The sequence below is a fragment of the Pithys albifrons genome, chromosome 4, assembly GCF_047495875.1.
Source record: "Pithys albifrons albifrons isolate INPA30051 chromosome 4, PitAlb_v1, whole genome shotgun sequence".
NCBI classification, from domain to species: Eukaryota; Metazoa; Chordata; class Aves; order Passeriformes; family Thamnophilidae; genus Pithys; species Pithys albifrons.
Genome location: NC_092461.1, coordinates 2,791,781 through 2,815,168, shown reverse-complemented (window position 1 = coordinate 2,815,168; position 23,388 = coordinate 2,791,781). Strand labels below are relative to the sequence as shown.

General features: G+C 46.2%; 1 protein-coding gene across 1 annotated transcript in view; it reads right to left on the bottom strand.

Moving 5' to 3' along the window:
* The window catches only part of JARID2 (jumonji and AT-rich interaction domain containing 2), a 235,351-nt gene that overhangs the window by 59,397 nt on the left and 152,566 nt on the right, over positions 1-23,388 (bottom strand). The window contains exon 4 of the mRNA XM_071553208.1: positions 1,453-1,622. Within this exon, the coding sequence (XP_071409309.1) occupies positions 1,453-1,622 (170 nt within the window). The remainder of the gene's footprint in view (positions 1-1,452; positions 1,623-23,388) is intronic.

Genomic DNA, 23,388 nt, shown 5'->3' with positions numbered 1-23,388 from the left:
AAGGGGATGGGGGACACCTGCCTGGAGAGAAATCCAAGAGCCAATATGACAACTGGGAAATTAGACTGAAAGGTGCTCAGGAGGTGACCTGGGACACAGGGCCATAACAGTGCTAAGGAAAATGATCACTCAGGTTATGTTGGGTCTCCTTCTTCAGCCTAATTTAGACAGTCAGCTGCACCTCACACTGAGGTACCCAAGTGTGACAAAGTGCAGGCACACATCCCACCGATTCCAGACACATCCCACCCACCCCAGACGCGCGTCCCACCCGCCCCAGACACATCCAAACCACTCCAGACACATCCAAACCACCCCAGACGCGCGTCCCACCCACCCCAGACACATCCAAACCACCCCAGACACGCATCCCACCGATTCCAGACACATCCCACCCGCCCCAGACACATCCAAACCACCCCAGACGCGCGTCCCACCCGCCCCAGACACATCCAAACCACCCCAGACGCGCGTCCCACCCGCCCCAAACACATCCAAACCACCCCCGACGCGCGTCCCACCCACCCCAGACACATCCAAACCACCCCAGACGCGCGTCCCACCCACCCCAGACACATCCAAACCACCCCAGACACGCATCCCACCCATCCAAGACACGCATCCCACCCATCCAAGACACGCATCCCACCCATCCAAGACACGCATCCCACCCATCCAAGACACGCATCCCACCCATCCAAGACACGCATCCCACCCATCCCAGACACATCCAAACCACCCCAGACACGCGTCCCACCCATCCCAGACACGCATCCCACCCACCCCAGACACATCCAAACCACCCCAGACACGCATCCCACCCATCCCAGACACATCCAAACCACCCCAGACACGCATCCCGCCCACCCCAGACACGCATCCCACCAATTTCACACCCAGCCAGGCTCAGGCTGCTGGGAGACCGTTGAGGTGTCTCACTCTGCAGTTTCAGATCCCTGTGTGTGCTTGGGTTGCAGAGTGGAGGAGCTCACCTGTTCCACTGATCACCACAGGGACAATGTGACAATGTGACTGCTGAGGCAGCCAAGAGCAATGGCAACCCCTCCATCCCCTGACAGATGAAAAGCCTCACTCAGATCCAACAATAAAGGACACTGAGGAGGCAGAGAGGGGGAATTTCCTACCAGATTTCTCCTCTTGCAGGAACAAGCACTCAGGCAAGTTAAGCACTCCTTGAGTTTACAGCCAGACAAAACAAAGGAGGACGGGGAGGGCTTTAGGAGAGCTCCACAATAACCCATTCAGGGTAAGAGAGAGCCAAGCATACAAGAAACTTCTTTTTGCACTACCACCAGCCTTGTTTTCTGATGTTCAGAACCAGGAGCTGGATGCTCCTGCTGCAGATGCAGCCCAGTTGCTGAGAGCTGAGATGCACACCAGGCACTCAGGGGTGGCCCCAGAACACCTGAGGGGCTGCTGGGACACACCTACCTCGGAGACAGAGGAAAGTGAGAAAATCTTCTGTCTTGGGCTTCCTTTTGGAGAGGTCAGAGATCTGAGTGGCAGGAGGGGGTAACAGCGGCTCCACTATCTTGATGGGAGTTGTGCTGGGACTGTTGGGCTGGGACTGAGCAAACTTCCTTTGTGCTTGCAGCCTTGGCCTGTGGAAACAAGAGAGAGCAGGAGTTTATTGGGCAGGGTAAATGAGAACATAAAAATTCACCATTTGAAAGGAAAAAAGAGAGGGAGACACATCTGAATCCACCTCCCACCCACCCCTAGCTGGGTCAGTTGTGAACACAATATTTTATTTGCTTTACCCTTTGGTATCTTCTGCTACAATTTGGAAAACCAGAAAGGGAACATCTTGAGTGTAAAATCTGTGCCTACTCTTTTCATATGTTCTCAGTGTTTCCTTGCACATGATACAATTACAGTTTACCATTCACTTATCTGGAAATTAAATCTGTATTTTGCACCACAAAAATGCCTTTTTTTTTCCTTGTTAAGTGTTAATCGCTTCCTGTTTTTAATTAATTTACAAATTAGGTTTATTTTAGCCCCATTAAGGTTTTAATTTATGCCAATCTGCTAAAATCTTATTTCCATGGTAAAAATATATATTAATAGATAAGTTATATATTTTAGCATCCAGTTCTACAAAAAAAAAAAAAAAGAAATGTTTAGGAAAATGTTATTTTTGACAAGAAAAACATCCAGTCAAAGCCATTAGATGTTTGTTTGCTTGGCCACAGGGTGGGAGACAGAAAGCAAGAAGTAGATTTTTAGGAATGGAGTGAATTTCTTCAGCCCTGACTGCCACTCTCTGAGGGGCTGCAGGAGATGAAAGGCTGCAGGTGGTTCTGGCATCCTGGCTACAAATTATTTCAAGCCCCTCTGATTAACTGCCAGGTAGCAACGAATCTGATTTCCTCTAATAGGCCTGGAATGGAAATTGGGATCAGGGAGAGGCTTTGGGGCAGGACAGGAACCTGGAGGGGTCTCGCTGGGAGCTCCCTCAGCATTTAACAACATGCTGATTTCTCACTTAAGTAACTGGGATTCTAATTATGATCTTTATTACAGCTTCAGAAAGGGGAAGGAGCTGCAGAAAGAACTTAAAACCTTGTGGAGAAGGGATGCAATTTGATGTCATTTTCTTCCCTAATAGCAGAGTATTTACATAATGTCAAGCTGAAACATCAAATAACTGAAGGAGAATTCCTGTCTTGTCACTCCACCACAACCCAACTGTTGGGACTTCAGGAAACCACAGTTATTGTTCAGTATGGATGAAACACATAACTGGCAACCCCCTTCTTTTTCACTTAAATAGTTGGGGAAGAAGAGGTTTGTTACTTTATTTTAAACTTCTGCAGCTTTGTGGCTAAAACACCCCAAAAATTTGAAAACCCCAGCAGTGTATTATGCATATATACATCCCCTACTGAGAGCAGAGAACAAGGGTAACATCCAGCAATTTTCTCCCTAAACTCTGCACAAAATTGTCCATGTTCTCACTATCCAACCTCCAAAAACCAGAGAACACACCAGCCATTCTTACTGCTTGTTTTCAGTCTCCTTCATGGCAAAAATAACACACTGTTTATAATTTTTTTTATCATGGTGCTTATAATTTGTGAACTGGAACTAAAGGACTACTGAACATACATAATTCTTCATATCTATGAACAACTATCTTTCCAGAGTGAAGGTCTTGCACAGATCTGCTTGTACTCCTCAGAATTATTCAGACTGCTTTGCAAACCTTAACCCTTCATGCAGACTGAGGAGTCCAGCACAGGATGAGTGGGATTTTCATTTCAACTACATTTCTATCACCAAGACCATACAAACAGCTCTGTGTTGGCTTCTGTCCTGCACAAAACACATGTTTTCTCTCAGCAAAAAGCAGACTACAAAGGTTAGAAAGCAACTCTGCTTTCCCCCCAGGTATTTCCCCACTGATGTTCTCCATCAGCAGGGCTGTTACACACACACCTCTCTGCACCTCTGTGATCAGTGGTAAGCAGTGAGGAGAACCATCACCCCAAAATGGAAAGGTTAAGCCTGTTTCACAGTCCAAAATTAACCCTTTGCAGCAAGAATCATCCATGCCAGTTTGCAGGATCCCCATTATCAGTTCCCAGAGCACTGAAAGAGGATTAGGGAGTGACTTGTGAGTTTGGCACAGATGTGAAAAGAATCAGTGAACTGAAAGCACTTTTGGTTCTGTCTGTCTTTGAAGTACACTCTGCTGGCATTCTGTGGGACAGGCAAATCCCTGCAGGGCTCAGATCTGGCCTGGCAGCACCACCAGCTCTTCACTCCCTTCATTTCATCAAGGACAGAGAAAATCCAGGGCCTCCCTCCATATAAATTCCAGCTACAACCATGAACTTTTGCCACTTCCCCAGAGAGATGCAAAGACTTGTTGCTCTATGACCAGACGTGTCCAAAAAGCTTCTCCTCTCAAACCAACACCTGCCTGGTGTGAGCTCACCAGTGCCACAAAAACTGCCCTCCTTGGGAAATGTCCAACTTTTATTAAAACCTTGAGCAGTTACAGGGTGTAAGAAAACCTTGAGCAGTCACAGGGTGTAAAAGCATCACTGACTCGATTTATGAGCACTAAAATGAGGGTGTTCTGCAGCATCCTGGAGGTTCCTGCACCAATCCTGTGCTCTGCAGGGATGGGCAGGTGCTCCACAGGCTTCTACAGTGCCTGAGGGTGTGTACAGAGAGAGCTGTGAGCAAGAAACAAGATATTCTGTAAGTGAAACACACTGGGATGAGACATCAAAGTTAGGAAACAATAACCAAGTTCTTAAGCAGCCTTTGCTCCAGAGTTGTGTGAATGTGATTTGTTTAAAAGGTGAGCCAGCAAAGGAAAACCACACAGATTTCAAAAGATGGGCAACAACTGAAACTGCCTGTTCTAAACTGTAACTAAACCTGTGCCCTTGTGAAGGCATGTATGCCTCTTAATAAACTCTTACATCCCCATGAAAACCTCTAGCAGCATAAAACCAATTATTTCAGGTATGGTTTCACATTACACATAATCCAATCTAAGTGTGGAGCTGCTGCCAAAGAGGGATTGTGCCCCTCCTTTTCTTCACTGCAGTTACATCAGACAGAGCACAGCAACTCCTACTCACACCCCACTGCTGGTCAGGGAAGAAGAGCTAAAGGATGAAGGACAAGTTGTGGGCAGGTTGTGGCCAATCTAAAATTCAGAGATCTCAGGGGGACATTTATTGCTCTGCAGTGCCCTGGAGGTTGGGCTCTTCTCCCAGGTGACAGGACAAGAGAAACAGCCTTAAGCAGAGCCAAAGGAGCCACATAATTGCATATTATGTGAAGTTTCTTCACTGAAGGGGTTGTCAAGTCTGCCCAGGGCAGTGGTTGAGTCACCACCCCTGGAGGTGCCCAAAAGCCCCCTGGATGTGGCACTTGAGGACATGGTTAGTGGCGGCCTTGGCAGTGCTGGGTTAATGGTTGGACTTGATGATCTGCAAGGTCTTTTCCAATCTCAACAATTCCATGACTGTTTAATGCACACCACCACCAGCTTGGCTTTGCTCTCTGCTTATCAAAGCAACCATTTCTGCTGGAGTGACCCATTTAGTGTCCCCTTGGCAGCAGAAGAGCCCTGGAGGTTGGGCTCTTCTCCCAGGTGACAGGACAAGAGAAACAGCCTCAGGTTGAGCCAAAGGAGGTTTAGATTGGATATTATGTGAAGTTTCTTCACTGAAGGGGTTGTCAAGTCTGCCCAGGGCAGTGGTTGAGTCACCACCCCTGGAGGTGCCCAAAAACCCCCTGGATGTGGCACTTGAGGACATGGTTAGTGGCGGCCTTGGCAGTGCTGGGTTAATGGTTGGACTTGATGATCTGCAAGGTCTTTTCCAATCTCAACAATTCCATAACTGTTTAATGCACACCACCACCAGCTTGGCTTAGCTCTTTGATTCTCAAAGCAACCACTTCTGCTGGAATGACCCATTTAGTGTCTCCTTGGCAGCAGAAGAGCCCTGGAGGTTGGGCTCTTCTCCCAGGTGACAGGACAAGAGAAACAGCCTCAGGTTGAGCCAAAGGAGGTTTAGATTGGATATTATGTGAAGTTTCATCACTGAAGGGGTTGTCAAGCTTTGGAACAGTCTGCCCAGGGCAGTGGTTGAGTCACCACCCCTGGAGGTGCCCAAAAACCCCCTGGATGTGGCACTTGAGGACATGGTTAGTGGTGGCCTTGGCAGTGCTGGGTTAATGGTTGGACTTGATGATCTGCAAGGTCTTTTCCAACCTCAACAATTCCATGACTGTTTAATGCACACCACCACCAGCTTGGCTTTGCTCTTTGCTTATCAAAGCAACCATTTCTGCTGGAGTGACCAATTAGTGTCCCCTTGGCAGCAGGAGACAGACTGGCAGGAGGGGCAGGAAGAACAACAAAAATCCTGTTTCCGTCCTCCACACAAATTGCTCTCTCTGTCCTCAGTGAAAGGGTCTGACACCACTTAGAGCTTGCAAATGAGCAACCAGAAAAGTCTCTGCACGAAGGAAAAGGGTGAGGAAAGGACTCCAAGTAAAAGTCCCACATCTAAACATCATGCAAACACCCAACATGAAGCCAGAAATATCCTGTTTAAAAATAAACAGCAAACCACCTTCCCTCAACAGACTATTATTTTCCTTCTGCTGCTTTGAGAGGCTTTAAAAACCTGCCTATGAGATGAAGCTGAAAAAAGCCTCAGCCTGAGGAAGTCTCACCTCCTTTTGGCTCCATTCTCTCCTACTGAACTGACCTTTTAGGTCTAAGCAAAATACAGCCAGAGACTAAAACTCCACAACAAAAACACCCTGATTGTAAAAACTCAGATTAGGCTACAACACATTTCTCACTCAACACAAAACATATTTTTTTGAAGCTTTTCTAGACTAGAATTTATTTTTAGCTGAATATTTTAAGCAAATTGCATTCCCTTAAATCAAAACACTGCACTTTGCATTGGCTAAAAATACTTCAGAATGACTTTTAAAATAGAATATTGTAGCACCATTCCTTTGGCTTGTGAAAAAGTTCACATTTAGCAAAAAAAAAAGGCTACCACAAAAAGGCTGTATTTTCTTTGCAAAGCAAAGCTCATACCAGTAGTACCAGCCTGGGTTAAATTTAGTAAACATTAATACTCTGGGTAACAGTGTTGGCAACAAATTGAATATCAACTATCAGGATGTGAGGTTTAGTTGTGTATCAGTACAAAAACCTGACTATTTTCTGTTTATTACTCCATAACTCCCAAGCAAAAGCAAAGCATAAGTTCTATAGAACAAACACAAACCCCAACATGCACAATCAGATTTGTAACACATATATATCCTCACTAACCTATTCACAGCAAATTGTGGTGTTGGGAGACTGTTCCCATTCCCAAGCATCTCAGCTGGGAAGAGATTTGCAAAACAAACCATCTTTTTCAAACATTCATCTCCAACAATCTGCAGGTTTTCACAAAACTTCTGCTTAAGAATAGGACCCTTCTTTGCCAGTACCATTCCAGTCTCCCCTCTGCTGTGGCCTTGGCTTATTTATTTCCCTCTGGCTTGGGGAAATACTCCCCTCTGAGGTTTGCTTGGCCCTGCACCCCTGATCTAGACCAAGTTTGAAGCACAGCACCTTTTTGGTCTCATCAGAGCTGATAAACCAAAGGTGTAAACTGTGTAATTGTGCTGTACAACAAGACACTGTCTAGTGCACAACATGCAAAGATTCATTTCATAGAATCCTAGAATGGATTGGGTTGGAAAAGACCTCCAAGATCATCAAGCCCAACCCTTGGTCCAACTCCAGGCCCTTTACCAGATCATGGCACTCAGTGCCATGGCCAAGCTCAGCTGAAAAACCTCCAGGGATGGGGAATCCACCCCCTCTCTGGGCAGCCCATTCCAATCCCTGAGCACTCTCTCTGCAAAGAATTGTTTGGTTTTTTTCTCATTTGTGTGTGCAGCTTTGTTTATTAAGGTAAATGTACCTGAATGTGATAGGCTGTAGATAATCTTCTGACCTCATTAAAACAAAAAAAGTAAAAAAAAAAGTAAAAAAAAAGTAATTTAGGCTTTAATAGCCAAGTGTCTGCTGGAAATCAGGTCATGAAAAGAATCTGGGCCACTTTTCAGTAAATTAAAACATTCCAGTAAGGTTGAATGCAACTATTTTCAGAAGTTACTCTTACTTTTTAAAACCTTTATTCACTCAATCATCTTTACCCCTCTGCAGTCCAGTAAGTCAAAATTGGGGCTAAAAACATGACTGTAAATCTGCCTTAAATTCTCAAATGAAGGATAATACTAAGCCCATCTCCATTCAGTCCTTGATTGTTGAGCCCAACAGGGCACGTTCCCATCAATAACACTTCTGTCTCTAAAACTTCAGCCACAATGAAGGGATGCCCATTTTCCTTTGGGATTTGCTTTGGTTGTGTTTGCTTTAACTGGTAAGCAGTTGGTTTCTGAGACCCTCCTCTCCTGCTCACAGTGGAAAGGTGCATGGCAATGGCATTTATTAATAATAATTGGGGTAACCCATATGCTTAATGACTAGTTCAAAGTACAGCTGGACACAGCCTGTTTGCTAAAAACTGCTGAAATTATCATTAATTCTGAATGCTTTTTGTCCTGAAACATCCGTGCTGGTCAGGGAATTTTGACACTACCCTGATTTAGAAGTAGAGGTTTCCCAGTGTGAACTTGAGCACTCCATAGATTTCAGGATAAACAAAGGTGAGAAAGAAACAATCCAAAATAACAAGGCATAAATAGCCAAATTTGCAGCCCTTCTCCAGGGGCACAGGCCTCCTCTCATCCCACTGCTACAACTGGTTTTAACTGGACTTGATGCAAGAGCAGTCCATGCTTATAGACCCTCAAGTACCTCAGCCATGGGATGCTTCCAGCCCAGACTCCAGCAGGTGAAGAAAAACTGATTTAGGTTACACTGATGACCACCAAATACTCAAACACTTCCACCCATCCCACAGGCCAGTGCAGGAGGGTTTATCAGCTGCTGCCCAGGGAGAAGCAGCAGAGGGAATGTGACCAAACTGAGGATATGGCACCTGAATGAAGCTCCCAAGAAGCTGTTCTCTTACAGCTGCTGCTTTTCTTATCAGATCACACTGTCCTACAGACTGCCCACAACTCCAAGACCAAAGCCTTGTAAGATCTGGACAATCAGGAAGACAATGACTCTTAAATCTCTTTTCTCCAGGGCTGTGCACCACCTGAGAGTGGATAGGAATTTTCCCTCCTCCATGCAGACATGTGGTGATCTGTACATGGCAATAGATGGCAGAAGAGATCCTTCTGAATACTGGAGACAGGTGGTGCCACCCTTCCTTTGTCCTGCAACAGTTCCTAAAAATTCCCATTTCTGGAATAGCTTCATTTCTAGCCTGAGAACATCAGCACTGGTGCCTCAACCTCTGACTGCTCAGAGCTGTTCTCCAGCTGTGTCCACACTGCAACCACACTGCATAAAGCCACCCAGGCTGAGCTTTCAAATCCACCAGCCCACATGGGAATGTAACAGCAACGCTGCAGACACACCACTGTGGGTCCCACAAACGCTCCTCCCAAGGTCCTCCTTGTTGCTGACACCCTCCCCAGCACAGCCAAAGCGTCCAGCTGGGCTGGCCCAGATTGCTCCAAACGTGTACAGCAACACACTGAGATGGAACAAGGCACAGGAATGCACTGCAGCCCCCCCATTCTGGAGGGGGCTGTGTCCTGGACACACCTTTTTCCTTGCTGTTCTTTGGGCTGTGCACCTGCAGGGACTGTTCACCAGAGACTGGAGCACAAGTGCTGTGGGGAGAGGCTGAGGGAGCTGGGGGTGTTTAGCCTGGAGAAGAGGAGGCTCAGAGGTGACCTCAGCACTGTCTGGAACTGCCTGAAGGGAAGTTCTGGCCAGGTGGGGGTTGGTCTCTTCTCCCAGGCACTCAGCAATAGGACAAGGGGGCACGATGGGCTCAAGCTCTGCCAGGGGTGGTTTAGGTTGGATATTAGGAAGAAATTCTTTGCAGAGAGAGTGCTCAGGCATTGGAATGGGCTGCCCAGAGAGGGGGTGGATTCCCCATCCCTGGAGGTTTTTCAGCTGAGCTTGGCCATGGCACTGAGTGCCATGATCTGGTAAAGGGACTGGAGTTGGCCCAAGGGTTGGACTTGATGATCTCGGAGGTCTTTTCCAACCCAATGAATTCTATGATTCTATTCTATGAGACAGCTCATGGTGCCAGGAAAGACAAGTTGGCTCTTTGGGGCTCAACTCTAGTGGGAGTCAGTGCATGAATCAGGACTGAGTGCCATGTGATGACCACTTATTTCAGGACAGTACCTAAGACCTACAACAGCGTCTGACTCCTCCCCAGGCTCCCTTTGTGCACAGTTTGCTCCTACTCCTGTAGCCACACTCAGCCATCCTTCTCCTGCAGCATTTCTCATCCCCAGGTACCTGGTTCTGTTCATCAGAGCACTCCACAGGCTGCTCACCAAGCACACTTACCCCCAAAGGCACTTGGCAAACAGAGACCTGAGTTATGGGTTCCTACATCCAGAAATGAGGTTCCCCCACCCCTCTGGCAGCACGACCCAAGGCTCCTGCCCTTCAGCTCGAGCCAAACCCCCCACCCCACCCCAGCACATCCCCAGGGACTGACTTTGGGCCAGGCCTGCCATCTCATGCCATGCTGCTGCCCCGAGAGGAGCATCACCACATGCCAGAAAGTCCAAGTGCAAAACCACAGCAGCAGAAAAGAGAATTAAGGCACTCATTTACATTTGCTTGGCTTTTAATAACCATTAGCAGATGTCTGAGTGTGTGCTATGTGCACAAACTCTTCTTCAGGAAGAAAACCACAAGAACCAAGTTAGTTTTTCACATTAAACCCTGGAAGGAAAGAAGGTTGAACTCCACACTAAGAGACACCTTTCCCACTGGAAGGAGGATGCAATTTCCAGTTCACTTGTGTGTTTTCCTACTGGCAAGGACCTGGCAAGGTCCTGCTGCCAGCACTTGCTGCAGGTGGAAAAGTGGAGAAACCCTCACAGTTTTCTGACATGCAGGTAAAAAATGCCAGTGTGGGGGAGTCCCTGGGTACAAAATGATCTCCCCTTGCACTTCACTGCTCTGGAGCTCCATCCTGCTGCCTGCACTGAATTACAGGTAACTTGGTTATCTACCTCAGGTTTGGGGTTGGTTTGTTTCAAAAGCCCACACAAATACTTCCTACCCTATGGAACAGAGCCTAGAGAATGGTAAAATCTACCTGTTTTCAGAAAACTTGAGCATTGCCCCCTATTAATTACCCAGAGGACAAAGCTCCCTATGGCACAGCACACTGTGCAGCTTCAATATTCTCCAGGATCATTTTCAGTGCTCTCAGACATCTGAGGGACATCTGCACAACCCAGTTCCCAACCAGGAGACCTGACAGCAAACCAGCCCAGTTCAGATGACAGAGCTCCCTCCCCACTCCCTGACTCTTGCATGCCCTCTGGCACCACCCAAAACCCCAGTGGGATCTGATAAATTCAGTGCAGGGCTTTGTTCCCTTTTCCTCTTCAAAACAGTTGCAGATTCAGCCTGAATGGCTGAATGATATGCCACATAACCCCAAACAGATCAGCAGCTCCCTCCCCAGTCATTTGACCAGCTGCTAAAAGAGGATGCAAGATCAAAGCCATAAGAATGAAGGAAAATTTCTCTTTTCCCTTTGAGCAGCCTTTACTCTGCAATTGTAAAAAAAAAACCTACAGATGATTTCATTCTTGTTTTCCAGTCTGAGAAAAGCACGTGCACCTCAACTCTTGCAATCACTCACCTCTGCCCTGAAAGCAACTTGCACAAGCCAGAAAGCCAGAGATTACTCGTGGCAAAAATGTCAGAAGTCACAGTGTAAGGATCATTTTAGCCACTGGTGAATGGCTGGGAAGCTTCCTGTTCAATTAAGCCCTGCATTAATGCCCACCATTCGAATCAGATGTTCCATCTGCCAGCAGGAAGTGATAAAAGGCCCACAGTTAGTGGGTTGTTGGCATTTTAACCTCTGGCAGAGGTTGCTGCTTGCAGTTTAACCACACCTGAAATGAGATCCCTGCACTTCCCACGGGGAGAGCCTTTCAAAGGCTCCTCTCTCCACCAGCTCCTGTTCCCAGGGACTCCACAGTGCTCTTGCAAAACTACAACTTGGACACACAATGAGGGGGGGAAATAAAGAAGAGACACAAGATATTCTGTATCTGCTGCACAGACTTTGGTCTGATAAGCAGCAAAGCCATCACTTGGGCATAAAACACACATCAATCACATTTACCATCCTGCCAAAAAGGATTACTAAAGAGAAACACACCCAGAGGGAATAAAATAAAATAAAAGGAAATAAAATAATTAATGAAATAAAAGAAACCGAAATGAAATGAAATAAAATAATTAATGAAATAAAATAAGCCGAAATGAAATGAAATAAAATAATTAATGAAATAAAAGAAACCGAAACGAAATAAAATTAAATAAAATAAAATAAACCGAAACGAAATAAAATTAAATAAAATAAAGCAAACCGAAACGAAATAAATTAAATAAAATAAAGCAAACCAAAACGAAATAAAATTAAATAAAATAAAGCAAACCAAAACGAAATAAAATTAAATAAAATAAAGCAAACCAAAACGAAATAAAATTAAATAAAATAAACCAAACCAAAACTAAATAAAATTAAATAAAATAAACCAAAACAAACCCAAACAACAAACAAACCCAAACAACAAACAAACCCAAACAACAAACAAACCCAAACAACAAACAAACCCAAACAACAAACAAACCCAAACAACAAACAAACCCAAACAACAAACAAACCCAAACAACAAACAAACCCAAACAACAAACAAACCCAAACAACAAACCAAAACAAAAAACAAGCCAAAAAACCAAACCAAACTAAACTAAAATAAACTAAAAGAAAATAAAATCCACTATAAACTTATGTAATTCTGAATTCCATTATGTTAAACTTATTCTTTCATAATTCTGAAGGTAAAACACAGACTTGAGCAGGTGCTATCACTACTCTGTGAGCTCTTTTCTTTTCCTCCATCATTGTAATTTTTGGCATTAAGTTCCCCTGGACGCAACCACGACCCTGTGAGGCTTCCCCCGCAGGAGTCACCAGCCCATTCTTGCAGGTCAATCAGGCAGAGGCGGCCAATTGTCCCAGAACTCCGTTCCTGCCTCTTTCAAGCCATGCCACATCCTGCCACCAGTCAAACCGGCCTGAAAGGAAAGGGGCCATTCACCTCAACCTCCCCTTTACAAGGGATGCTAAATCCTGGGAGAGGGGCTGGCTGCACTGCCACGGCACACTGTCTGTCTCTCCCTCCTGAATTCCCATAGTTGGGAACTAAGGACCTGAATGGAAACTATGGCAACAACTCCTGTGCTGCCACAATCTGTAGGTTTCCCTGCAGACTTTGTTTCTTCACCTGCAGGAGGAAGAATTCAATACTCTCTGGCTTCTTGTCACGTGTGTTGTGTCCCCCTGCCCCTGGAGACTCCAGGGAAAAGTTATGGTTTGTATTTGGTGTGTATCTCACTCATTTTGGTGCTAAGGAATCACAGTTAAAACCCACAGAGACACACATTGACTGTGCACACACCCCACTGATTTGCCTGGGGAGGGAAAAAATACTGTCCCTCTGGCAAGCCTTTGAGAAGAGTGAGATTTATCAGTGCCTCATCTTCCCCCAAACCCTCCTTAATTTTACTTTTATGATATGGGGTGGTGCATGAGCAGCAGGACACCTGAAGTGAAATGATACAACCTTAAGAACCTCAAGAATAGCGTGGCCAGCAGGCCCAGGGCAGTGACCCTTCCCCTGGACTCTGCCTTGGGGAAGCCACACCTTGAGTGTTGTGTTCAGTTCTGGGCCCTCAGTTGAGGAAAGAGATTGAGGGGCTGGAGCGGGGCCAGAGAAGAGCAACGAGGCTGGAGAAGGGACTGGAGGTGGCACTGAGTGTCCTCTTAAACACCTCCAGGGACAGAGAATCCAACAGGTCTTGATCCAACCCTACTGTGATCACCAGCCCAGGGCACAGAGTGCCCTGGGCTGGTGATCACAGTAGGGTTGGATCAAGGGTTGGACTTGATGATCTCAGAGGTCTCTTCCAACCCAACTGAGAAGAGCAACAAGGCTGGAGAAGGGACTGGAGCACAAGTGCTGTGGGGAGAGGCTGAGGGAGCTGGGGGTGTTTAGCCTGGAGAAGAGGAGGCTCAGAGGTGACCTCAGCACTGTCTGGAACTGCCTGAAGGGAAGTTCTGGCCAGGTGGGGGTTGGTCTTTTCTCCCAGGCACTCAGCAATAGGACAAGGGGGCACGATGGGCTCAAGCTCTGCCAGGGGAAATTGAAGTTGGAGATCAGAAAAAACTTCTTTGCAGAGAGAGTGCTCAGGGGTTGGAATGGGCTGCCCAGAGAGGGGGTGGATTCCCCATCCTTGGAGGTGTTTAAGGTGAGACTGGACGTGGCACTGAGTGCCATGATCTGGCAATCAAAGTGGGTTTGGATCAAGGGTTGGACTTGATGATCTCAGAGGTCTCTTCCAACCCAACTGATTCTATGATTTTAACCCAGATAAACTGAGTTTGGTGGTGGAAGGACAAAGTCATGTTCCTTCTAGCTCAGCATCCACTGTGGACTTTGACCAGGAAGGGATCAGTCCAAGAGGAAGTGGGACAAAGGGATTGGGACCACACCTTTCTGGAGCAGCACTGCCTCACCCACACCTTTCCACCCTAAATGAGCAGGTTCATTTTGGTTTAACCTGATCTCAGCAAGGGCTGCTGCAGGAAGAAGGCAAGGTACATGTTCTGCCCTTCACCTCCAGCCACACATTCCTGCTTATGCCAGCACTGGAGCCCCCGAGACCTCGTAATCAGCTGGCTGAGGAAGTCAGTCTAGCTGAAAATTAATTTATAGGTCAGGGGTTTTCCTCTGTCACGTTGGGTTTCATAAGCACAGGAGTGCTGGTGTTGGCACAATAGAGGTGGCAAGAACTCACAAGAGGGAGGAACAGGACTGCCTTTTGCAGCAGTACTCACACTAAGATCAATCCAAAATGACTGAGAAACACATCAGTTACTGAACTGTAACATTTGAAAGGAAGAAGTGCCTGGCAGCAGTGTCACCACAGTCCTCTTTGCTGTCACCCCTTCAGCAACAGCAGCCTGGTCTCCAGGAAGACCAGCAAGGAAGACAAAGTTGGGTGGGTTGGGGAGTTTTTGCCTGATAACCTTGGGGTTTTTTTGAGGTAATGAAAAAGTGTGATTTCCTGCCCTTCTGCCCCCATCAGCAGACTGCCCAAGGCTTCTCCCTGTAAGCCCCAGCTTACAGATGTTTAAACAGAGAGGGTGGCATTCCAGATGCCATGACAGTGACACTGCACAGAAGCTGAACGTTTCCTCGGTGCCCCAAGGGTGAAGCAGCATCCTGCTGGGCAGTGGCCAGGGCTCCTCTGAGTGTCCCCTGAGGTGTGGCTGCAATGCCCTGCCCCTGATGAGCTGTGCCCAGCCTGAGGGCACACCCAACAGCAAGAGCAGAGGAATGGCCCTGAGAGGAGACCACCTGTAATTCCCAGGAACACACACCTGCAGCAGCCCCAGGGTCATGTTCAGGAGATGACTCCATTAGTCTAATAATTAATTTCATACTTCAAGAGGAGACCACCTTCAGCCATCTCAGCCTGTTGGTAACATGCTCTGGGACAGGCAGCAAAGTGCCTTCCTCTGAGCCCATTATGTTCCAAACTCAACCCATCACTGAGGTGCTTTCTGCTGTGTGTGCAGATCCACATCACAAGCTCTGCACACCTCTGCCATCTTCTCTCAGAGATGAACCAGGACAACAAGCCTCAAATGTGATAGCCCAGCACATACTTTGCTCCTTGCTGCACTTTTAGTTTGGTTGCAACCTCATCCTCCATAAAAGATTGGATGCCTGAGCTTAAACTTCTTTTAGATCCATATTTTCCAGTGTCTCCTTGCAAGAGAAAGGTTCCTGCCCATCACTACTGATCAAACCCCTCCACTGGAGTCAAACAGCCCCTGTCACAGCCCAGCAGCAGCATCCCCTCAGTCTGTGTGGCTCTGGGGGACAGGAGGCCACTAACCAAGGAAACCTCAGGTCACTAAACACAGTCCTGTTAATCTGCAAACCACCCAAAACTCTGGGGGATGGTTCTCGCTGCTGTCCCTCCTCCTCAACAGCACCAACCAAGCCAACATGTGGTCACTGGTTCACTGGCAGTCCCTTCTCCAGGCTGAGATCAGACACTGACCAAAGCAGGGCAGGCAGAAGGATTAAAATCCTGTGAAAAACAGCATGTCCATGTCCATGTCCAGCAGCCAGGGCTGCTGAAATCAGAGGAGGACCCAAGGTCAGTGCCACATGGACACACAGTAACAGGCAGTGGCAGAGTGAACATTTGATGAATCCCACACTGGGTCATCCAGCTCTCAAAATCCATGTATTCAACACCCCCCTGTCCACCACCAAGAATAAAGGAAGAGACATTGGAAAAAACGCTGGAGCAACAGGAGAAAGCAGGAAGGGCAGGAGCAATAAAGGCAAACACTGAGAGGGAATGTGAAGATCCACAGGTATGTTCAGGAAAGTGGAAGTTACCTGAAAATAAAAACAGAAATCCTGCAAAAGGACCAGATGACTAAGGAGGGAATGGCAATGCTCAGATCAGAAAACTGCAGAAATCTGACAAAATATGCAATCCTTTTCATACCCAGCCAAGCACTGAGCCACAGGTAAACGAAGACGTGGAGGATTTCACAAACCCCTGGAGTGTTTCCTTTGTTTAAAATCATATTAAATAGGGGTTCAGTAGCTACACACACTGCTCAAAATAAACAACCACAAGGGGTTGTGTGCATGACTGCCCTCAGCACTGAAGGAAAGCTAAATAGCTTGAAGGTGAGAATTAAGTCAACAAAGTCAACAAATAAAATAAATGCATCTTTTATCACACCATTACCAAGGGAAGACAATGCCAAAAGGCAGAACTAGAGAAGCTTCTCCTGAGGCCTTGCTGGCAACACAAGACTGCCCCGATTTAATTTAAGGTTTGTTAAATCAGTTCAAATCCACGAGGACTGTTATGGGTTAAGAGCAGGTTAAACCAGTGCCTTGTTGACAGATAAATCAAAAAGACAGCCTGTCCATACAGCCTCTTGTGCCAGTTTAACTTCATTAATTTAAAAGCTGCATCTTAATTTAACTGAACATAAGCCATGTAGAAATCTCAGCAAAGCACCACCACTAAGACTTGAATGATTTTGGATCAGTAAATCCAAAATCCCTTCTAAAGCTGTATGAGATTCCAGCCCACCTACCCCACGACCTGCTGTTTTCTGCTACAGTTTTCCACTGCAGACAGAGGCAGATTTGGTCTTTAGAAGCAATTTAAGCTGCAATTCCATCTCTAAATATTCAGATTATTTAGGAAAAGGTACTGACTCCAACTTGACATTGTGGATCTCTATGGGCAATATTAAAACCAGCCCAAATGGAGCCATCCCTGGTCACATAGACAGGGTTCAAAATCCTGGTATGAATTTTGCTGGATGTGTTAATCTGTATTTCTGTGCATTCACCAGGAGGGCTCCTCCCAGCCAGGCACAGCTTGGAAAGAGTTCCAGCTTTTCCATGCATCACTGTTACATAATTCAGCAGGATCAGAAGCTGCACTGGAACTAACTGGGTCACCAACAATGTCCCTCTTCATACACATGGCACGACCTCAGCCAGCCTGACACGACTGATGTGGCTCACAATGCTTTAAGCTGAATAAAATTAAATTATACAGGTAAGTTTTAGTTAATCAGTGTTTCATACATGCATATACATGCATACACATGCAAATATAAATATTTATATATAAATATATAAATATAAATATTTATATATAACTATATAAATATAAATATTTGTATATAAATATAAAAATATAAATATAAATGTATAGAATATAAATATATATAGGTGTAGCTATAGATATAAATATAAAAATATAAATGTATAGAATATAAATATATATAGGTGTAGCTATAGATATAAATATAAAAATATAAATGTATAAAATAAATATATATATAGATGTAGCTATAGATATAAATGTAAACATATAAATAAAAATGTATAAAATATAAATATATGTAGATGTAGCTATAGATATAAATATAAACATATAAATATAAATGTATAAAATATAAATATATGTAGATGTAGCTATAGATATAAATGTAAACATATAAATATAAATGTATAAAATATAAATATATATAGATGTAGCTATAGATATAAATATAAATATAAATGTATAAAATATAAATATATATATAGATGTAGCTATAGATATAAATATAAAAAATATAAATATGTGTGTATATATATGTATATACATGTATGTTATCTGTAGTGAAAAGCAATGACTGGAGCCAAGGATCAGAAATATTAATAACTGATTTTTAGATTACTGCAATAAGCTTTGCAGAAGGCATTTCATAATTTAATAAGATAATAAACCATCATAATTAACTGCATTTCACATACCTTTCTGCTTCCCCAAGGGGAAAGAAAAGCTTTAAAAACCATCAAAAACCAAAACTCAGCACTCCACCAGATGTGGTAAGGAACTCATCCTACCAGAACTGGTGAGCCTGACACCATAATAACCTACAAAAATGCCTTTGAGGGAACATTTATGAGCATTTCCAGCTCCAGCCATTTAAAGGTTTTCTAAATCCAAATGTAACCAACACCCTCAAAGCTCAGATGCAAAGCAAAGCAGATGTTTCCACTCACATCTTCACCCATTATTGTAGTGTCAAAGTCATGACTGCTCAGTTTTAGTGAGTAGCTCCTTTAGAAGGATTTAGCAGCCAATTATTACATACCATCACCTCCCAGAAGAAAGGAGGTTTTAGGGTGAAAAAACCAAAATTATAATGAGCTGTGTCTCTTCTAGAAGGCAGAAGAAATGGAGATGTGTGGTGTAAATCCCAACCACAGGGGCCATGAGGTTCCTGCATCAGCTCTGCCTCTATCCCTCTCTCAGCAGACAGCAGGGAACTCTCTCCCAGTATTTCTTGGCAAGGTTTCAATGCTCCACATTCCATTTAGTGAGGGAAAATCATGCTCAAGGCACAGTCTTTGGAGCAGCTGTACCTGACCCAGAACATCACTGTCCCCCACCTCCACAGACACATTAATACAGAACAATGTGGTGCTCTCCCCTTCCCCAAGTTGTGCACTTGTAGAGAAATAATACAAATAAAAACTGTGGCACCCAAATTACAGAATCTCAGAAACAACTCTCAGGGAGAAAAAAGCCCTACTGGTCTACAAAGGAAACACAGCAGGGTTAGAGCAGCTACAGGGTAAACATGATAAATCCGAATTTCCTCAAGCCAAGGGCTCAGAGTTGTGGCACTGAAGTGAACCTGTTCATGAAGCAGAGGATGTTCACAACGTGGAGAAAGGAGCCACTGCTGCTTGGGGTGGTAGGATGCAGCACAGAGAGGGCATTTTCAGAGGCACAGAGAGTCCACAGGGAAATGCTATTGCAGAGCAGCACAGATGGACTGGAGCTGTTATCAATGGGCACTTTAGGAGGCTAAAATAATCAGTTTTCTGAAAGAAATACCTATGGCTTTTACTTAAGGGTTGGACTCCATGATCCTTGTGGGTCCCTTCCAACTCAGAACATTCTGTGAATCTCTGTAATACTATCTCCAAAATAGGAGCAGCCATTCCCTTATTCTTATTTATATTACTTATCATATTTGTCTTATTTGTATTTCTTATTATATCAAAAATGTAAATAAAGTCCCGTAAGTAGGGGAGGAAACAAAACAACAAATCAAACCCATTCAAAACCTGAAACTCTCAGAGTGGGACCTGCAGCAATTCTGCCTAACACAAGGCATGGGAGGGCTCTGGGATGGCACCAGGCAGGGACTGGTTCCTGCAGATGTCAGCAAGCAGTTTGTTTGCATCAATAACACAAGATGCCTGTAGCATCACCAGTTTCACTGTGTTCATTGTTTACTGGAAAACACAACTGTCTTATCTTTTATTAGCTGGCATTTCTCAAGGTTCCCTGCCTTTATTTGTCTCTCCCCAGTGTAACTGAGCTCATTTGCCAATAGGACAAATACCACAGTGTAAGGAGAGGCTGCAGCTCACACCGTGGCACGTTCACTGTGTGAGGCCGGAATATTTAATGCAATGATAAAGGCATTAAGTTGTGTTTCATGTATCATTAAGTAACACCAAATTCTCTCCTGAAACCTCCCACCTTGGTAGTGCAGTGCTGCTGACAGAGGGGTGATCCCCCAGCAGACACGTGGCACGGTGCCACCCTGCATTGCATAACAGCATTTTCCAGGGGAATGAGCAGAGCCCTTCCTGCCACGCACCAGCTGTCACTGTGCACTCCCAGCCTCCTCTGCAGCACCAACCCACTGGTGGGTGTGCTACAGGAAGAATAAATCACACCCAACTAACACCCCTGGTCTGAGATGCAGGCAGTGCCCACCATCAGTGCTTCAGGAAAGAGATTGAGGGGCTGGAGCGGGGCCAGAGAAGAGCAACGAGGCTGGAGAAGGGACTGGATGTGGCACTGAGTGTCCTCTTAAACACCTCCAGGGACAGAGAATCCACCATGTCTTGATCCAACCCTACTGTGATCACCAGCCCAGGGCACTCTGTGCCCTGGGCTGGTGATCACAGTGGGGTTGGATCAAGGGTTGGACTTGATGATCTCAGAGGTCTCTTCCAACCCAACTGAGAAGAGAAGAGCAACGAGGCTGGAGAAGGGACTGGAGCACAAGTGCTGTGGGGAGAGGCTGAGGGAGCTGGGGGTGTTTAGCCTGGAGAAGAGGAGGCTCAGAGGTGACCTCAGCACTGTCTGGAACTGCCTGAAGGGAAGTTCTGGCCAGGTGGGGGTTGTTCTCTTCTCCCAGGCAATAGGACAAGGGGGCACGATGGGCTCAAGCTCTGCCAGGGGAAATTGAAGTTGGAGAGCAGAAAAAAATCCTTTCCAGAGAGAGTGCTCAGGCATTGGAATGGGCTGCCCAGAGAGGGGGTGGATTCCCCATCCCTGGAGGTTTTTAAGGTGAGCTTGGCCGTGGCACTGAGTGCCATGATCTGGTAAAGGGACTGGAGTTGGCCCAAGGGTTGGACTTGATGATCTCGGAGGTCTTTTCCAACCCAATTGATTCTGTAATTCTCTGATCACCTAATTAAAATCCACAGAAACTCAAGGCAACACCCACCCAGAGGTGAAGGACCATCCCAGCTGCACCTCAGAGACCATCCCTGCCTACCTAGAGAGCAGCTCTGCACTGCCACACCTGCCTCTGCACCAGCTACACACACTGATTTATGTTTATACACACAAGGAGAGGAGAGGGGGGGAGAAAATACACACAAACCCCATCCTATCTCATATCTCATCCCACTGAAGAACTTCCAAGGGCTTGTCAGCTGGTGAGGTGGTGCTGGCAGGCAGTGAGCATTGCCAGGGCTCAGACCTTCTGTGTTTCATCCACCCCAGCAAGGCAGCTGAAAATCAGGCATAAATCCTCCCTCTCATATTCAATCTGGAAAATAACCACTGTGACACAATGCTTTGGAGCTTTTCATTTCTACACTCATTAAAATAATTAAGGAACTGAGACTGACATAATTTTTTTTTGTGGGCTTTTCCACGTCCTTGTTAAGAGGTTCCACGACCGACATGACTCAGAAATGCAGAGCTTATTATACAGAACCACTGAAATTAGTATTCTGTTCATGGGCTTAATAGGTATTTAAGCAATGTAAGAGACAGGTTTTGTTTTGTTCTTTGTTAATTGATAGAATAAACTGTGTTCAAATGCTCAGAAAGTCTCACTTGTCTGCAAAGCAGAGAGAGATGAATGAGTGAGGCACAAACAGTCCTTGTTGCCAAGAGCTGGGCATCCTCCTCCACCTCCAGGCCCTTCGGAATTAAAGACAGCAGCTCACCTAATGCTCAGCAAACACCACAAACATTTGTTTTCATTAAGGCTCACATTGGGAAACTGGGTGGATTCTGCTGAACAAATCCTGGCAGGGAAACACTTCAGTAGGAAAGGTTGGGATGGTCCAAAAATCAGCAGAGTAAGAAACAAGCAAGGAAGAAAATGAAGCAGAAAAGTCAACAACTAATTCATACATCCTGGGCTGACTAATGATCACTAAAGAAGGACAGAGAGGAGAACAAACAGAAAGTGGATTTCTGTTTTAAGGACTAAAGGCTTCAGTGCATTTCATATAAATTTACACCAAACCTCCAGAAGAGCAAAACATTCTTTATATCATGCTAAAATAAAGAATCTGAGTGGAAAAAGCAAGGGAGAATCTGCTACCATTACTAATTACTGGGAGTGGGAGTTTCTAGGAAGGCAAAACAAGACTTTCTTCTTCATGTATTTTATTTGGGCTCATAAATAACAGTATCCTTCAACACCTGCCTGCTTGATCTGCTTTCTCAAAGCACATTATGCTGCCCATAATTCTTCCCCTCTCCACCACCAAAAAGGTGTCCAACTAACTCAAGATATTCTCAGAAAAAAAAGTATTTCTGAATATGGGTCCATCCTCCACACTCCACCTAAGGAAGTTTCTGTCACTTTGCCTTTAAAGTTGGGAATGTCAAGCTGTGTCTAAAAGGAAAAGAACACCCAGAGGAAAGGACAGATCAGAACAAGAGCACAACAAGATCATGGTCTGGAAATCTGCCCAGACACTGAAATACTGTTGTCTGTCCTCATGTCAAACAGCACTTCAGACCAAAGGGTGTGTAAAAACTGCACAGGAAGAGATGGTATATGAAGAGTATACACTTCATTTCACAAGACAAGAAATTGCTGCAGATTCCCTTTCAACTTGCCTTTCCTTTAAGTTAAAAATCAGAAATAATGAAGTGACAGAGCTGCATTTCCAACATCAGAGCTCTGCCTCAGGAAAAGGATCTTCATCTCCAAGCCCCAGGCCCAGACCTTGCCATTCTCACCCACTCTAGCACAGAAATTTCCTTCCTCCATGGCAAGCAGAGCAAGGATGTTGGCAGGGACATGTCAGAGTTTGTAGGAATGGGAGAATTAGGATAGAGCTGCACCCCCAGGCTGGCAGAGGGCACCTAAAAACCTGATGGAGAAGCACATCCATCCAAAGCCTTGAGACGGGAGGGGGGACACCCACCCACACCCACACGGGAGGGGGGGACACACACACCCACACGGGAGGGGGGGACACACACACACACACCCCCACGGGAGGGGGGGACACACACACACCCCCCCGGGACGGGGGGACACACACACGCGCACACCCCCCCGCGACGGGGGGACACACACACGCGCACACCCCCCCGCGACGGGGGGACACACACACGCGCACACCCCCCCGGGACGGGGGGACACACACACGCGCACACCCCCCCGGGACGGGGGGACACACACACGCGCACACCCCCCCGGGACGGGGGGACACACCCCCCCCACGGGAGGGGGGGACACACACCCCCCCACGGGAGGGGGCGACACACACCCCCCCACGGGAGGGGGCGACACACACCCCCCCACGGGAGGGGGCGACACACACCCCCCCACGGGAGGGGGCGACACACACCCCCCCACGGGAGGGGGCGACACACACACACCCACGGGAGGGGGCGACACACACACACCCACGGGAGGGGGCGACACACACACACCCACGGGAGGGGCGACACACACCCACGGGAGGGGGCGACACACACACACCCACGGGAGGGGGCGA